The sequence below is a fragment of the Crotalus tigris genome, unplaced genomic scaffold (genome assembly GCF_016545835.1).
Source record: "Crotalus tigris isolate CLP2741 ecotype Arizona unplaced genomic scaffold, ASM1654583v1 scf7180000018371.15429387391:27106975, whole genome shotgun sequence".
NCBI lineage: Eukaryota > Metazoa > Chordata > Lepidosauria > Squamata > Viperidae > Crotalus > Crotalus tigris.
The window spans coordinates 8,229,914-8,248,304 of record NW_024096970.1 but is presented as its reverse complement, the minus strand read 5'-3'; the positions used below and the strand labels follow the sequence as shown (position 1 = coordinate 8,248,304).

The window sequence follows — 18,391 nt, the reverse complement described above, 5'->3', positions numbered from 1 at the left end:
TGAGGATGAATGCTTTTGAAAATGAAAATTATTATATCCGATTTTTATTTCTGAAAATTGAAGATGACCTACAGGAGATATTTGGGTGAAATCAGTCAGATCCAAATCTGTGGATCCCTATCAATCAACATAAACCATTCCCTGAGGCAAGAAAATGATTTCCAGTATTTTCCAATACCACTACTTTAAGTAGGAGAATGGAATTACTTATTAAAAAAAATTCAAAATATGGAGTGTGATTGTCACTCAAGCAGTCAAGCGACTTAGTAATTGAACTCAAGAATCTATAATTCAGACTTTTACTTCAGAAGGTAATCGTAGATAAAATTATAACTACTCTCAGTTTGTCATTTGTAATACAATATTGTTTTAAAGATTATGTTATTCTCAGGGACAGAGACATGAAGTTTTGGGCTTCATATTCCAATGGTTCCAACTGGTATAGTCAATGGCAAGAAACTGTGGGAGCTATACATCAAAACTTCTGGAGGCCTCTATATTAGATGGCTGTACGGATCCAGAGCAATTTGAGTTTTAAGGCTAGGGTGAGCTGTAAATTAGAAATTACTTATTCTGCTGAATTTGAACAGAATGTAAATGCTAATACAAGTAGTCCTTGACTTACAAGCATTTGTTTAGTGACCATTCAAAGTTACAAAGGCACTGAAAAAAGTGATTTATGACCATTTTTCGCACTTACAATCATTTAAAATCTGTGAGCATGGGATCCAAACTCAGATGCTTGGCAACTGGGTCATATTTATGGCAGTTGCGGTGTCCCAGGGTTACATGATCAGCTTTTGTAACCTAACAAGTCAGTGGAGAAGCCAAATCCACTTAACAACATGTTACTATCTTAAGTGCAGTGATTCACTTAACAATTGTGGCAAGAAAAGTCATAGAATGGGGCAAAATTCACTTAACAACTGTCTCACTTAGCAACATAAATTTTGGGCTCAGTCGTGGTCATTTGTAATCTAGTGGTTCTAGCTCAGTTTGAAGAAATTAGCTCCATACATTTTATGTATTTATGTATTTATTTTATATGCTGCTAATCTCACTATACAAATGACTCTGAGCAGCATACAATGTAATAAAATAGAAATATAAAAACAATTATAAACATAGGAACAATTTAAATTTAAAAAACCAAATATAGACTAAAAGCTGGAGGCTCAAATGGAGCGGAGATAGTGCTTCTTTGTCCCTGCACCAGCCAACTAAAGCATTGAGGCCCCATGCTAACTGGCAAAGTCAGGCTTAAAGGCTCTTCTAGAAGATCAGAAAGGTGGGTGAGGCTCTCACCTCTGGCAACAAAATGATCCACAGGCAGGAGCCACAGCAGAGAAGGCTTTTCTCCTAGACTTGCCAGCTGAAATTTCTTAGCCAATAGGGTCTGTAGTAGGCCCCTTCTGGCAGAAGAAGTGAGGCAGGCCGCTCCCATCAGAGCAAGAAAGTTACTCAGATATCCTGGACTCATGCCATAAAGGGCATTAAGGGGAATAAACAACACTTGAATTAGACCCGAAAGCAGATCGGCAACCAATGCAGCTTGGGTAACAGTGGTATTACATGAGCTACCCTAGGGGCCTTCAGAACTGTCTGTATTGTGTTCTGAATCAATTGTAGCTTCTGGATATTCTTCAAGGGTAGCCCCATATACAGCACATTGCAGTAATCAATGCATGAGTGACTGAGTGCACTTTCTACTTGCAGGCTGTTAAAAATCTTAGACAGATCTCAGACTTCCACATATGATTTTTAACTACTGAGACTCTATAAATCTGCCCATGAAAAAATCAATTGTATGAAGGGAGAAGTCTTTTAAATGAGACAGGTCTGTTACAACAAGAATTTGGATCTAGTGCTCCAACACAGCAAATGTGTGATGAATCTTCAGCTTTAGTATTAAAAACATTGTTAAAGAGCTTGTAAAATCTGTTACTTGATTATTTGGAGCGTTGGTGACATTTTTTTTTAATAAACAAGAAATCAACTAGAATTCCAGTTGAGACTTTTAACCTAAACCTTTGAATGTATAGTTTACATATTTCAAATGTTACAGCCTTGAATAATATGAGTATGTATACATGTAAATTACACAAATGATCTTTATAAGTTTATGCTTCGTTTTATACATGCTGAGCAACTCACTTTGTTATCCCATATTTTTGATTCGACTATGGATGCCTCCAGCCAACTGTGGTTTGTTTGGAACACCATGGCTAAATTAAGCAGTCTTAATATGTATGAATCCAACTCATTTCTGCATAATTCCACTATGCTACACTGACTAACAGTAAAGAAATATAAAGGAACTAAAATCTCTGTATTTGACATTAATTGATTTGCTATCATCTTCGAAACAACATCTGTTTGTGAATGGTTAGAAAAGATTTTTGTATTTATTTTTTTAAAACATGAATAAAGAAATCCAGCTGTTTCCATTGGAAGGCAGTAGTCGATGAAAATTAATATACTATCCTAGAAGATGGCATGTAGTAAATCTGCATCAAAAATAACTTCCTCCAACCTTGATACATAAAACATTGTTGCAGTTGGAGAAGCAGTCTTGTAATTTACATTGTTCATATAAAATGTTAAGATTTCATGGAATCAATATTATTTACACAATAATTTAAAGAAAAATTATTCAGCCCATCATTATAATAAATTACATAGCATAACAGGTTCGTGTTTGGCAAACATTACAATACTTAGACACTGACTATGTGCTGGCAGGGGGTTCGTTTTTGTATCTGTCATAAAAGAACTTAAGCAGCAGCCTATAAATGATGGTAGATTAGCAGTAAATTGGCTTATTTCCAGTAAGAATCTGACTTGAGCCCTTTTTAGCAGGGATTACTTTGGCTGTCCTTTTAATGCTGACAAAGAGATGACTCTACAAAATGTATTTGTGTTCATAAATAAGTGTTTCTCCAAACTGTCCTTCTACTTTTTAAAAGCAAGAACTATAGTTACTACTACTGTATGTCCTTTACCAATGTCTTCCCAACAATTCTGAGGAGTTATATAATTCTTCAAAATTGTAAGCAAATTTCCATAATACAGTTGAACTAAAGGAGGAGATCTATCCATAGGAGCCCTTAGTTGACCTCAGCTGATCTTGAAAAGCTAAGCAGAGTGGGCTTGATTGATGTTTGAATGGAGCACATCAAGCAATATTAAAGCTGTAGGCTACATTGGGGGAGCAGAAAAAATAGAAAACTACTGTAGATGGATATGTTCATGAAATCACCAGCTCCAAGAAGATGTTTACCTTTGGCAACACCATATACCTGAGCACGTGCAGAAGGATTTGGGCCTAGATGATTTAAGGACATCAGGGCTGGGAAAAACTGCCCAAACACAAGGTAGCTGACACTAGTTGGAAGGGAAAGCTGATTCAATACACGATTAGTTTGATGCCTTACAAAGCAACACAGTATTGCATATCAGTAGAGCATGAAATGACTTCTCAACTAACCTGGGATGACAGGACACCAATGAGGTGTGGTCAGGATCTGCTTAATCCCAGTGTACTGTTCTGCATAAGGGAATATGCAGTATTTTGTAATTTCAAACATTGAACAATAGTAATTTCCAAAGCCAGTTTGATGTGATTAAGGCATCAGGCTAGAAACCAGGAGATTGTGTTTACAGTCCCACCTCAGTGACCTTGGGCCAATCACTCTCTCTCAGCCCTAGGAAGGATGTGATGGCAAACCACTTCCCAAAAATCTTGCAAAGAAAACTGCAGGAATTTGTCCAAGGAGTTGCCAGGAATAAAACTGTCTTGAAGGCACTAAAAAAAAAACATCTTTCACACAACCCCCTCCTGTTACATTACTAAAATGATAAAACTTTGGAGTGCCTTCCCCAACTTGATGCCCTCCAGACATGTTGGATGGCAACTTCCAGAAAACTGATTAGAAATTCTGGGAGTGGCAATCTCAATAAATTTGGAGGAAATCAAGTTGATAAAATGAATTGGAGTAGTTTTGTGCAAAAAAAATCCCAAAAAACTGAAGCAGTCTGAAAACAGCTTGAGGGCTCTGAATTTTTTAATCTAAGTGTATATGTTTGGAATTAAGCTTCAATTGGTGGATCTTGGGGTAGAATAGTAGTTAAGATATACAGTGATACTCTGCAAGTATGAATTCATCCCCAGTCCACTTTTATCTGGTAAACACTGAGGAGGGTGGTAGAATCACCTTATGGCTTCTTTAGAATTGTCATGTGAATTAAACCTACAATTTTCTAAGAAACTGAAATGGCTAAAGAATAATTTGATTATTGATCTCCTGAGATAAACTGAAGCAATTCATGGGGCTCTTAAGATCTGAGTGGCTTTAGTTCTTTTTCAGCTTCTTTAACTCCTAAATGTCATATCCTGTTTGTGATGATAACTAAAGAAGAAATCATTCCAGGTCTATTTCTGTCTGCCCCCTATGGAAACTGTCAGCTATAAGAAAGCTTTGAGTGAATGTCAAAACAATCCAACAATCCATTTTTGTAAACTGCAAATTCTGGTGAAGAAGTGCAGTCGGTCCATCTACTGTCCACCTTGTTTGGCAGTGTTGAGATCAGGTGCAGGTTCATTATTCTCCCCTCATTGTAAATAGGAAGGAACAAAATGCCCTTTGCTCATTTGATAGGACGTTCCCTGAAGGTTTCTCACCAATCCTTGCCAATCCCCCTAGTGATTTCCATCATAAATTCCATTTGGATCCAGTTTTTTCACAGAGCAAATGGCACAAACCTTGTGCTCTCAAAAAACATTAGACAAAGACATGAAGGAATGATTTGTAATGTCTGTTAGTCACAAAATCTCCATAAGCAGAGGCAGTGGTCTTGAGTGATAAATCCTGAAATCAACAAAGAAGCTAAGAGGTACAGTGCATTGTTAGATGGAAAGAATCCTAACTAGATCCAGCAAGGCCATACCTTTGTTCAGCATGAGAAGGCTTCCCCATAGAAGCTATTAATCTACCAGATGGACAAAATATCAGTAGCATATACAACAATTGTGCTTGGAATGAGCAGACTTTCATCCTTCAGACTGTTAGAGCTAGTGGAAGCATATGAGTCTATACTTTACTTGTAGAGTTTCCCAAGACATTTGAGCAGGCAGTACAAACGGTATGTATGCTTCAACTTCAACGAGTTCAGTCTCAGCATCTTTGTCTTCTTCCTATAAATGTGTAACCCATAATGTCACAGAAAGGACTGTTTGGAGATGATCCAATAATGGGGTGTAGTTTCTTTCTATCATTCCTGTCAGCTGCCTTCTTTAAAAAAAAAAAAAAGGGCAGATTTGTAGAGAAAGGGGAGGGAAGTAAGCAGTGGCAAAACAGGTAAGTCAGTGCAATTTTTGGAACAGTCACCAACAGATCTAAAGTTTGACATCTGGTTCTCTTTGCAAAAGGTGAAGCATCCATTGAGGCTAGTCTGTAAGTTCTACAGCATTCAGTCACAGCTGCATGTGAAGATCATTTCTTATTTTTTTCCATGTAATTTCCGAATTAAAAAAAAATAGCACATTTTTGCCCTGGGAAATCTCCATGAATATTCTACCTCCAGAGTGATTGAGATGAGAACGAGGGAGGTTTATTTCTTCACATTGTGGTGTATGAATCATTGATTCCTCATTCAGCTGGATGCTAGATGACCTCTTGCTTTGTGATGGTGGGCTGAGGGATTGAACTGGGTTGCTTGGCTACAGTTGCGATGGCCCCCGGAAGTAGTTTGTATTGTTCAGCTCCAGACCCAGCTGGGGGGGAAGGTTGGGGAGTTTCAGGAGTGGCTATGGGAAGAAAAGCTTTGTTACAAAATAAACCATTGAACAGACTTGATTAAGGCACAAGTATTTTTCATGTATAGGTAGTCCTCGACTTACAACCACAACCGAGTCTGAATATTTTGTTGCTAAGTGAGATAGTTAAGTGAATTTTGCCCCATTTTACGACTTTTCTTGCCACAATTGTTAATTGAATCTCTGCAGTTGTTAAGTGAAGTAACATGGTTGTTAAGTGACTCTGGCTTCCCCATTGACTTTGCTTATCAGAAGGTCGCAAAAAGGAATCACATGACTCTGGGACATTGCAACCGTCATAAATACGAGCCAGTTGCCAAATATCTGAATTTTGATCAGTTGACCATGGGGATGCTGCAATGGTCATAAGTATGAAAAATAGTCATAAGTCACTTTTCACTGTTATTGTAACTAAATTACTAAATGAACTGTTGACAGTCAAGGACTACCTGTACACATTTCTTATATATGTTAATTCAGAAGTACATTCTGCAATGTACCAATCATGGGGAAAAAATCTAACTTATTGTACATAATATGACACTATCTTTATTGCAATGAAAATTGCAGGAAAAAGTGTGCTAGCTTTCAAGTTCTTCAGGATTATTCATCATACGAGATATTGCAAGAAGGAGAAAATCCAAAAATAAGCTGGCATTTCAGCCATGAGGTCTACAGTAGATGGAAACTGCAGAGGTAGCATTGTTTAAATTTCTATACATTTAATATTTTTGACAAAGAATAAAAGCAGGTCATCTTAGTTTGGGTGTTTTAATTTTTATCTCTAGCAAGCAAGAACTACGCATGCCTCTGATTTAGCTGAGGGCAGAATTAAAGTACCCTCAGGGTCCTTTGATCAGCAAAGCATTAAAGGATGCTTCAGTCCTCTTAACTTCCCTTAATTTCTACAGAGGCATAAATGGTAGGCATATTGATTACAGAGAGCAAATTGGTCAAAGAACTAGTTTGATCTAGCGGTTAAGTCACCAGGCTAGACACTAGGAGACTGTGAGTTCTAGTCCTACCTTAGGGATGAAATTTGGCTTGTTTTGGGAGCAGTTACTCTTTCCCAGCCCAACTAATTTCACAGGGTTGTTGTGGGAAAACTAGGAGGAAAAAGGAGTAGTAGATACGTTTGCCACCTTGAGTTATTTATAAAAAATAATAAAGGTGGGATAAAAAAAATCTGAAAAAAGTGAGCAAGACTATCATAGCCTTCTTTTTTTGATAAGGAATGGGAGAAAGTCTGTGGGCACTTTTTTAATGGAAACAGCAACAGCATGTAGACCTCAAATAAATAATAAAATAATACATTTTATGTTTTTAGTATTTATGAAGAGCTGTAGATAGAGTATTTTTCTTCCAGACGATATCTTTCAGAAATATTAGATTTCATTTCCCACAATTATTATTCACTTTGGTCTATAGAAATTAAACATAATTAGGAGACATCATTTTGCCAAAAGCTGGCTTACTGTAGCTAAGAACAAATATAGCACTCTTGGACAGAGGGATCTTTTAAGTGTGAATACTTACACAACTGTCCATTATGGATTTGAGGAGGCATTGTGTTGGCCACAATGACATTTGTTCCCAAATTCTCCTGGATAAGGTGGGGATGCAGAGGATGATGGTGAGCATGAGGTGTATCACTTGATGACCCTAAAACAGTTAATAAGAATCTAAGGATTGGACAATATTCAGTGTAAAAAAGTATATTCCATTTTAATCTTTGAAATGATCTTGGTGTCAATAACCATTTGGACAGGCAATAGGTAAGGTTTTACCTCCTGACTTTCCAGTCTAGACTTAAATTATTCTGTTGATTAATAGTGGAAGCACGAACTGGTGAAGCCCAAATTACAGACATTTTGGAAGAATTAAAATTAATTAATCCTAACTAATCAAATACTGTTGTTACCCATTTTACTCAATTATATCATGGGGAAAAATCAATAGTTTATGTTTACAGCATGTAATCTAAGAATGTATCCTAATGGAACGAGAACTGGAAAAATTTTTTGGAACTCTGATTTTATATATGGTGACAGCAGCAAGATTGCTCTATGCACAAAAGTGGAAGGATGCCTCAATTCCTACCATGGATGAATGGTTACAAAAGTTGATGGAATTAGCAGAGATGGCCAAATTGACTGTGCTGATAAAAGAAAAGAACATAAATAGTTTTATTTCTATTTGGAAACCGCTTCTGGACTTTGTGCTTGAGGTGGAAAAAAATGACATCATGATTTTGGGTTTGACCAATTAGACTGATTTGCCGGTAGAGAAATGGCTAGTGCATACTACTATACAAATGTAAAAAGTTGAGATTTGATTTTAATGTCTGATTTTACTGCAACAGAGAGAGTCGGAAGTCAATGCCTTTTGTTTCTTCCCCTCCCTTTTTCCACACCTTTTTTGTTTTCCTTTTCTCTACTGTTGTCCCCTACTATTTGCTTTTGTATTTTCACATTTTATAAATGAATAAAACTAATTTAAAAAATGTATCCTAGGCAATTAGAATTTGAGGGAAAGCTGGGCTACAGCTTTTCAATATCTGGAAGGGAATAAGAAATGTCCAAGTCCCCCTTATTGTGACCCCCCCCACTTTTTCTACTTCAAGCCATATCCTTTCTTAGCTGTTCTTCAGCTGCTTTTTGAGGTTGAAGACACTCATTTTACCATGTCCTTTACTATAAAGAATCTGACACTCCCACATAGTCTGTAATTCCAATATATCTGGAAGGTGCTAATTGAGCAAAGTTTGGTCTGGGCTTTACCATATCCTTGGCTGAGCTACAGACACAGATTTCTTGTTTTTAATGAAACTAAGCAAGCCAAAATGTTCATCGTCTGATAGAAAATTTGAAGTCTGTTGAGTAAGTATTTCTCAGTGTGTCATTTTTTCAAGTAGGCAACCGAAATTTTGGAAACAGTCTGAAAAAAGTATTTCTTCTTATTAAAAAAATGATCCCTCTACTGTACATGAATTGCAAAGTATGGCCACTAAATTAAAAAAAAAGTGTAACAGAAATTTTGCTTCAGATGGAAGATCAAACTCTCAAGCAAGATGTATCATTGATTTTATCTTTCTTTCTTCTCTAACTGAAGTGAGATTCATGGTACTGTTTATTTTGCACTTGTCTTTCATTCTAGGGGCAAAAGTCCTGATGCCCAATTTCAGGAAGGTTTCTGCGACAATATTCACCTCCAAGCAGCATCTCTTGCAGCAGGTTGTCAATTTTGGCCATGCCAAACAGTTTAACAAATTGGATTTGCTCAATCATCTGCCATGTAATGCTCTGGAGGGTGGGCAGGAGAAGTAACAGCTCCCCAAAGCGTCCTCGTGAGTCATATTGCCGGTCATTGATGTAGTCCTCCAGGCTGACCTGGACTTGATATCGCATTCGTTTGATCTTGATAGGGTCACTTAGGCCTTTTGCATCTGGAATAAAAGGTGAGATATTATATATTATGCCAATTTTGAAGGACAGAGGTATTGGAAAGAGTGAGTAGCCCTGTTTCAAATAATCTAGGGTTGTTTCTTGTAGAATGTTGTTTTTTTAAAGGAAAGTTATTAGCTAGTAACTTAAATGGTTTAGGTTACTAATCCATCTAGCCCAATATTGCTGACCCTGACTGGAAGCAGCAATCTAAAGATTCTGGCAGGAATTTCCCTAGAACATTTGAAATTGAAAGAGTTTGAGTCTGGGACTTCTACATGCGTTCTGCCACTGAACTAGAGACTAAAAAGGCTGGGGGTGCATTGTTCCCATATTCTGCCCTGCAAATGTTTTGCATGATTTCAGATTACATAAGGCAAATGCTGGGGAACTCTGGACCTTGTTATGGCCGTTGTCTCCAATGTTCATCAGCTCCAGTTGGGCATGGACAATTGTGAGGCGTGAGGGAGCTAGACCCCCAAAGTGTTTGACTTCACAGGTATAAGGTCTGGTTGAAATTAATACAGGGTCACTATAGTTTATGAAACAACTTTCATAAGCAACCCCAGCTTATGAAACAGCACCACCAAACACAACACTGAAGAAACAATTTTTGCCTCTTCTGTAACAACCTGGTCATATAACTGTCCTGGGGAAGGGCTAAAGCCTGCATCAGCCATGAAACATTTTTCCTTTGCATGTAGACATTTCTATTTCATTTTTTGGGGTCTGACAGAATAAAACCAATGCAACATAGATTAGGTTTGGATTAAGCTGTGAAACAGGATTACTGCGTCAGTAGATTTTTTTTTTAGAATTGTGATTTTTTTTCTTTCTCTGGCATTCTGGCATGAAAATGCCAGGTCAGTGTTCTTTATATTTCCTCCCACATTTTTCCAGACCTAATTGGTGACAATTAAAATGAAATAGTATGCAAGTGTTTAGTGTGATTAATACAAAGTGCTGCTGAGGCTTATTATTTGCTCTTGATCATAGACAGGGGAGTCAGCAATGAAATGCCTATTAATTGTTCTTTCAAATAGTCTGATTCAGTGACCATTCAAGCTGTGACAAAAGGAGACTTGTCGCTAATCTTTGAAATTGTGGCCATCAAAACATCCCCATCATTGCAATTTTGGGTGCTTCGCATGCATTTATGATGGTTACAGCATCCTGTGGTCACATGTTCACCATTTGCAACTTTCATAACTGGCTTCTAACAAATAAAGTCAGTGGGGAAGCTGACAGGAATTCACAAGATATGGCCATGTGATATTATGTTAACAACTTGTGGTGATTCGCTTAACGAATGCAGCCAGAACTGATGAACTAACATTGTATGTCAGGCGCTGTCATATGACATTTCACTTTATGACTGCATTGCTTAGTGACAGAGTTGCTGGTTCCAAATGCAGTTGATTGAGGACTACCTATAATTATACTGTTTTCTTCTCAATGTTACTATTACTGTTACTCATCATAGTGCAGCAGGACTATTGGCTGAATTGAAAGGAAGCAACTGAAAGAAAAGCCATCTCATGTGAAGCCAATAACTGATACTAGTACAATTAAGATGCTTTGTTCAATGACCATATAGTAAGCTTTTTGTTGCTCATATTCCAAGTTGCTATTTGGGGAAATACTTCCTGAATTATCCCAGGGTGGTGCAGTGGTTAGAATGCAATATTGCAGGCTATCTCTGCCCACAGTCAGGAGTTCAATCCTAACTGGCTCAAAGTTGATTCAGCCTTCCATCCTTCCAAGGTCAGTCAAATGAGGACCCAGATTGTTGGGAGCAATATGCTGACTTTGTAAACCTCTTAGAGAATGCTGCAAAAGCACTATGAAGGGTATATAAGTCTAATATTGCTATTGCTACTTGATAATATTCATTGTAACACAATCTTGCATGACCTGAGGGCCTTCATCCTTTGACAGGAGCTTCAGCTCCCTTGCTCTCAAACCCAGTTTGACCAAAAAGGGTCATAGGAACTGAAGTCCAACAAACCTGGAGAGTATCATGACAGACTGATCTAGAATAGCAGTTCTCAAACATTTTGGTCTCAGCACCCCTTATATTCTTAAAATGATTAGGGACTTCCCCCCCCAAAGAGCTTTGGTTTATGTAGATTTTTCTCATCAATATTTACTGTATTAGAAATTAAAACTGAATTTTAAAAATATTTATTGATTTATTTAAAACATTTATTCAGTATGGCCACCTTTAACAACTTTGGGCAACTCACCACAACAGTAAAGCCATTAACTTTTATTTGACATTCTGAAAGAGTCTTCGGACCATACTTTGAGAACCTTTGGGGAACTTTGACTCTGGAGTTCAAGTATTGCTGAATGAAATAGCAAAATAGTATTAAGGACTTGGTTTGAAGAAATAAATTCCTCAGCAATGCTATGGGACTAAGTTTTAAAGGAAGAATCCTTATAATCCTTTTCCAATTATTCAAAAACAGTATCTACCTGGATCAAAGAAAATAATGGCTTTCAGACAAGCATATTCATTATCATCAATCTGCAGCTCTTGAAATGTTAACACCAGCTCATCAAGAATTCGCACAGCTACACGGCTGATTTCCAGCAATTCTGGGCAGTTTCGAGGGATTATGTGGTCATTTCCTGCAGGAAAATGGGGTTATTTAAATTCTCATTCAATCAAATTGCTTCATTGTTTCCATACAGAACATTTATTCTATAATTTGCTATCTTTCAATATAACAACCATTGATCTTTTTTTTTCTTGCCATCTAAAAATCACTGTCAGTTCAATGTTTAAGCTGGTGGAAATATTTTCTTTTCCTTATCTAGCTATTTAAAATTAGAGTACCAGTCATAGGGGATCAGTTCCTCTTCACCAAAACCACAATGATTAATTAATTAGATAATTGTAGCACATCACTTTTTTATATTCTACAAGGTCCTTGTAGAACTGTTCTGCTGACATGCAGGTATCATTGTAAACTACAGGTAGTCCTTGACTTATAATCATTCATTTAGTGATTGTTCAAAGTTACATCAGCAATGGAAAAAAAGTCACTTATGACCAGTGCTTTTTTTCTTAAAAAAAAAAAAAAGGTGCCAGACCTCACACACGTCATACAACCCACCTTGCCTACCTTACAATGTTCCATCCAAAAAAGATGCCGGAACTCCGTTCTGGGCATTCTATGAGAAAAAAAGCCCTGCTTATGACCGTCACTGCATCCCTACAATCACATAGTCAAAATTTGGGTACTTAGCAACTGGCATGTACTTATGACAGTTGTACTGTCCAGGGGTTATGTGATCACCATTTGTAGCCCTCCCAGCTGGTTTCCATCCAGCAAAGTCAATGGGGGAAGTCAGATTCATTTAATAACTGTATGATTCATTTAACAACTTTTTTTTTAAAGAAAAAAAGCACTGGTCATAAGTGACCTTTTTTCCATTGCTGATGTAACTTTGAACAATCACTAAATGAATGGTTATAAGTGATTGTCTTACCAATGTGGCAAAAAAAGATTGTAAAATGGAGCAAAACTCACTTAATAATTGCCTTGCTGAGCAATGGAAATTTTGGGCTCAATTGTGGTCATAAGTCGAGAACTACCTGTAAAGCTTAAGAATGCTTGTGTTATATTATTTGTTACCCATCAACTTTTCTGGCCAATAAGTGATTTTCCCAAAGAAAATTGGAATTGTTTCTCGAGTTCTTAATTCCACCACAAAACAATTTTTAAATGCTGGGCCTCCGAGATAAGACAGCTCCTAATAGCATATTAGCAAGCTAAAGAAATTGTTCAATCAATCCACTTTCTCATTAGAAAAAATACCAGGAAAACTCAAAAGCATCAAAAGTTAAAGAAAACAACATCTGGATCTCATGTTCCATTGAAGAAGACCATTCATACAAGTAGACATCAAGGTGGAAAAAGAGGCTGGGTATTTGTTTTTAAACAGCAGAAGATGGAGAACAGGAATCAATTCCACACACATATAGCTTTCTATCACTTCTATAAACAAGCTGCTATCTTGCTTCAGAAAATGTAAAGTCAGAGATGACAGCAGGACAAAGGAACAGAAAGTAATACCTCTCTCAATGTAGATGTTACTCTTTTAAAATCATTGCCTGTCTCTAAACACATTAAAATAGATACGTGAAAACAAATAGAAGATGAAAGGTACAATCCCGTAAACCACTGTGTGCCAATCTCAGCAACGCCAAGAGATTGGACGTCAACTCCCAGCTGGCTGAGGACTTCTGGGAGTTGAAGTCCACAAATCTTGGAAATTGCTGAGGTTGGAAACATTACTATACATGCTCACTAGATATAATTCCCTTTTAGCAAGTTGGACATTGCCAAGTAAACATACAAGATTGCACTACAAGAAGTCCAACAAATGCCAGCACCTGTTTTGTTTTTTAACCCCCCCCCACCCCCACATTGAAAAATCTACTGAACTTTTAATGGGTGAAGCTCTTTACCTAGCAGAAGGATGTCTTTGAACACCATTGAGCGTTTGGCTGCCCCCAATAAGAGATGTTCCCCTGCGTGGGCCCGTAGCAAAGCCACCTGCAGGAACAAAGGAACAAAGATCCACTGTTACTGGCTGATAGAGGAAGACATACTGAGTATGGCAGAAAGCTAAGGGGTGCCCCCCAAGAAAGAGCACAGAAAAGCATCTTCCCATTGAGAACCATATTATTAGAGAGAACACAGTATGAGCTGAGCCCTTGTATTCACAACCCTCAAAGCAACTGTGTTTATTTCAGCTGGTGCATTTGGGGGAGGAATAGGATTTTTTTATTATTATTTACTCAGAGCATGCATGCTTCCCAGGCTTGGCTGGAGTGAGGGAAGAGAATGACTATAAAAATATATAAGGCAGCAAAAAATTCAAACTGATATGATAAAAATCAGAAGGAAGAATACAAATAACAATAAAATAGCAACAAAGCATTAATGTTCTAAAACTCCAAAATGGCTCTTTAAAATGTCTGGAGTCAAAACCAACATTAAAACAAAACTGGGGGGATGCTTTTTCAGAGCTGGGGTACAACAGCCAGAAAGACCCTTTCTCTAATAGTCACTGGCTTTGCTTCATAGAATAGAAGTACCGGGTGGGAACGTAAGGTCCTGGCCAAAGAATATGTGTGGATGTGCTTCTTTGAGTACTATAGCCTTCAGGTGTTTAGGCTTTGCGGATTAATATCAGAACTTGTGTAGAAGTAGACCGACAATCACTGCAGATTGCAAAGTAACTATGCAATATAGTCAGAGATCCTAAAATATAGAATCTTGGAAATAAATTAAGTCAACTTACAGTCCATTGTAAGTATCTACTGTATCCCAGCCTTTGTTCAAACATTTCGAATGGAAAAGAACTCACTAACTCTAGGTGAAGATTGTTACACTGTTGAATTACCTGAAGTTTCTTCATTAATTTTAAAGGCAGTCTCAGTTATATTGGAAATTACCAAAAGGTAAATTACCAAAGAGTATTGCAAAGCTACCCTGTGGTAAGATGGGTGACCAATAAATTTGATAAGTAAGTAAGTAAATAAGTAAATGAATAAATAAAAACTGTATTTATTCAGCTATGACTGTCATTTTGCTATAGTGGCATCAGGCTAGAAACAGTGAGACTTAGGTTCTAGTCCTATCTTAAGCAAAAGCCAGTTGGATAACTGGATCAGTCAGCCTCTCTCAACCCTGGAAAGGAGACAACGGTAATTGTCTTCTGAAAATACCATATTTTTCCATCTATAAGACGCACACTTGTATAAGACACTCTGGCATGCGAGTTTCTCTGCGCCGATCAGCTGTTCAGCGGAGCGCCAAACAGCTGAGCCGGCAAATCCAGAAGTTTGACCAGCCGACGATCTTGCCCTCTCCCCCGTCCCATTAGTGGCAAGCCTAAGGGGCTAAACACCTGCACCAGGCGGCATGGCAACCCACACAGGCATGCCCTGGGCTGCGGAGGTTACCATTATTTTTCCGTGTATAAGACGCTGCACTTGTATAAGACGCACCTGATTTTTGAACAGGGTGTTTGCAGGAAAAAATAGAATCTTATACATTGAAAAATACAGTATTTTGCCCAGAAAACTGCTGAGATTTGCCAGGAGTCAACATTGTCATAATCATCAACACCACCATCACCCATCTTGGATTATAACTGGAATCTAAGACTAAATAGTTAAATGGTGTTCTGAATTACAGGAGTCACTTCCACAGATCTAAGACTGCTGTGAACAATATTTTCCAGAACAGTTAATTCTCTTCTATTGGTCAGGATATTAGGTGGATGCACTGTTCCTAGTTAAGGATGCACTGCGCTGAGTTAATAAACAAGTAAAAACACATTGGTCCCCATAATAACTGTCCATTCTTTGCTTGAAAAGCTCCAGTAATGGAGCTCCATAACTTCAAGAGGCAGGTGGGTCCACTGCTTAATACAGTACAGTATCAGGAAATTCCTCTTTATTTAGATTTTTGGTCTCTTTTTGTAAAGCTTCTACCCACTGGTTCTTGCTTCAGGTACTGTGAATAATAAATCTACAGCCTCTTCCTCATGACAACTCTTCAAGTATTGGATGATTGGTATCATGTTTAGCCTTGTTTAGGCTACACATACCCAACTCTTTTAACCTTCATAGGGTTTAGCCTTCAAGCTCCTTACCATCTTTACTGCTCTTTCTACTCTTTCTAGCTTTTCAGCATTCTTCCACTGTGGTGACCAAAACTGGAATCAGTATTTCAAGTGTGGCCTGACCAGTGCAACATAGAACACTTACTCACATACTGATCTATTAGGAATAGAATTAGCATTCTTGCCCCGGTACAATTAATTTTTTTAATGCCTTTAATTTTTTTTCTATAGTGAGGGACAGGCAGTGTTTTCTTTTTTAAAAAAATCCTGCTTGCTATGTTGTTAATGATTGCATTGTGTCACTTTATACCCTTCAATGAGCCTCAAGAATGTTCTGAATCTCCCGTTTCACATCTTTTTTTTTAAAGAAGTCTTTAGAAACAAAGGTTAACACCAAGACGCAGTATGACATGGATGCTTTTTAATGTCCAACTGGGACTTCAGCTTTTCAGCAAACAGTCTCTAAACATTAACTGGAGGATTTGGGAAAGATTGTCTTTATGGGGATGGGCCAACATGTAAGCACTGAACAAACATGTAGAAATATCATGTAACGAAAGAGCTGAAGAGAGTGCTATTTTCCAGAGGCATCAGTTTTAAGTGTGAGACAAAGTGGAGTATGGTGCATTTGTCTGATAACACTATCCTAATGCTAAAAGAATCTTAGAAAAATAATGGACTGAGTAAGTGATTCTGTAACAAAAACAGTAACAAGGAAAAAGTAATTGGGGTGCAAATGTTCCATTATACATGAATTGATCAAATGTGTGTCTATATGGGAGGAATTTTTAGAATATTACTAGTACTGTGGAATTCAGATGTGTGACAATCACCCAACCATAAGCACAGAATCATGGAGTGAGGAGCTAGGAAAAATGCACTGCACCCAAAAATTTCAGTTCAATATAGAAAGCAGAAGAGTTAGAAGATTAATCTCACTGTTTACTCAAGAAACACTGGTAAAATGCTTGTTCTATTATTATTTTTATTTTGTTTGGGAGGACAGCATTTTTAAAAATATTTTTGTGATCGACTGAAGGTGGAATTTTAATAATTTTAAAAGAAGAAAACATACATGAGGATTCAATCAACATTTATTTCTATCCCTTTGGCATTACAAGAAGGTTCCAAATGTTTGACGGTTTTAAAGATATCATTGCAGGATGTAAGTTATTTCTAGTAAAGTTGCCTTTTGCAATTGACTGATGATGATTTTGTCAATGCCAATGGTGTTCTAGTGGTGCTCCAGATGTTTTCAGATATTATTATTATTGTGGTTAGTTGCGCAGTCAGCCAGATGTTTTGTCAGGATTTGGCATTTTTATTCAACTACCAAGCCCTTCCTAAGGATTACCATTATTACTGTCAACCAATTCAGCATTACAGTACTGTATATCAACAAACAATAGTGAATAGAAACTGTAAAGCTTGATCATCAGATATGTAGCTCAAAAGAATTACAGTATTACAGTTTTGAAAATGGAACATGGAAGCAACAGTTTCATTAGAATAAGAGTGCAAAAATGTAGCTCACTTGATCATCCAGGGGAAGCTCACAGAAGGCTGGGATATATTTGGCCCATTCCACAAGCACTAATAACTGCTGCTTCATGGACTCACACACATCTGCAATATTTGCAATCTTTTTCCCTCTGATATCTCCACTAATACCTGACATTGGTGATGATATCTGCAAAACAAGGAGAAGAGTTCCATCTCATATTATTAATAGAAAGATGAAAGAAAGCCAAACTTAATGTGAACCCTCAAAATCATTTTGAAAGTGGCACAAATCTATTTCCCTCTAAACAGTTAAACAATCATAAATATGAGGCCTGAGTAACTGATTTGGATTGGTGAGAATGCATTTTTTTTTACAGTATGCACTCTTATTATCAAGACCTCTTTTAACATTTAATGCACTACATTCATAGCTGTAGCTTATTTGGTTACAACTATGTATAAGCTAAGCATTTTCTCTTAAGGTTATAGTCCTAGTGCAATTTTTTTTCATTAGGCAAAGATACAATATTTTGTACCCAGAGAATTCCTGATAACATTTATAATTGTTATGTAAGATGTGGTTGCAATGGTGTTATGACTTCATTAACAATAGAGGTAGGACTTTTGCTCATGGCCATGTTAACAAGCATTCCTCCAAAACTTGATTCTGTGGCATAAACTGCTCTGCCCTGACTGCTGAGTCTGAGTAATAAAGCCATTTGGAACAAGTTAAGGACAGCTATTATTGGAGGCTGCCCGTTGAATTTGCTGTTGCATCCGAAGTAATATGCTGGCAGGAAAGAAATCTGCCAATTGTTCTCCCTAATCAGACATTATGCAGTCAGCTAACTCCATATATTGAAGTTGTCTGGTCTCTCCTGCAGCTTAAGACAAAATGGCCATAGAGGGTAATACCCAGTTATCCAGTGACTGGAGAGGAGGAGAGAAACATATAATACCTAATAGGCAGTTCCTTGCTCTG

At 37.4% G+C, this 18,391-nt stretch overlaps 1 protein-coding gene across 3 annotated transcripts in view; it reads right to left on the bottom strand.

The window, feature by feature from the left end:
* Positions 1-2,375: 2,375 nt before the first annotated feature.
* HNF4A (hepatocyte nuclear factor 4 alpha) overlaps positions 2,376-18,391 on the bottom strand; it is a 70,794-nt gene continuing 54,778 nt past the window's right edge. For all 3 annotated transcript variants that reach the window (XM_039351285.1, XM_039351286.1, XM_039351284.1), the window contains exons 5-10: positions 17,441-17,596; positions 13,739-13,826; positions 11,737-11,892; positions 9,024-9,260; positions 7,352-7,477; positions 2,376-5,806 (exon numbers count right to left, since the gene is read on the bottom strand). In XM_039351285.1, coding sequence (XP_039207219.1) covers positions 5,664-5,806; positions 7,352-7,477; positions 9,024-9,260; positions 11,737-11,892; positions 13,739-13,826; positions 17,441-17,596 — 906 coding nt within the window. In that variant the 3' untranslated portion in view covers positions 2,376-5,663. The remainder of the gene's footprint in view (positions 5,807-7,351; positions 7,478-9,023; positions 9,261-11,736; positions 11,893-13,738; positions 13,827-17,440; positions 17,597-18,391) is intronic.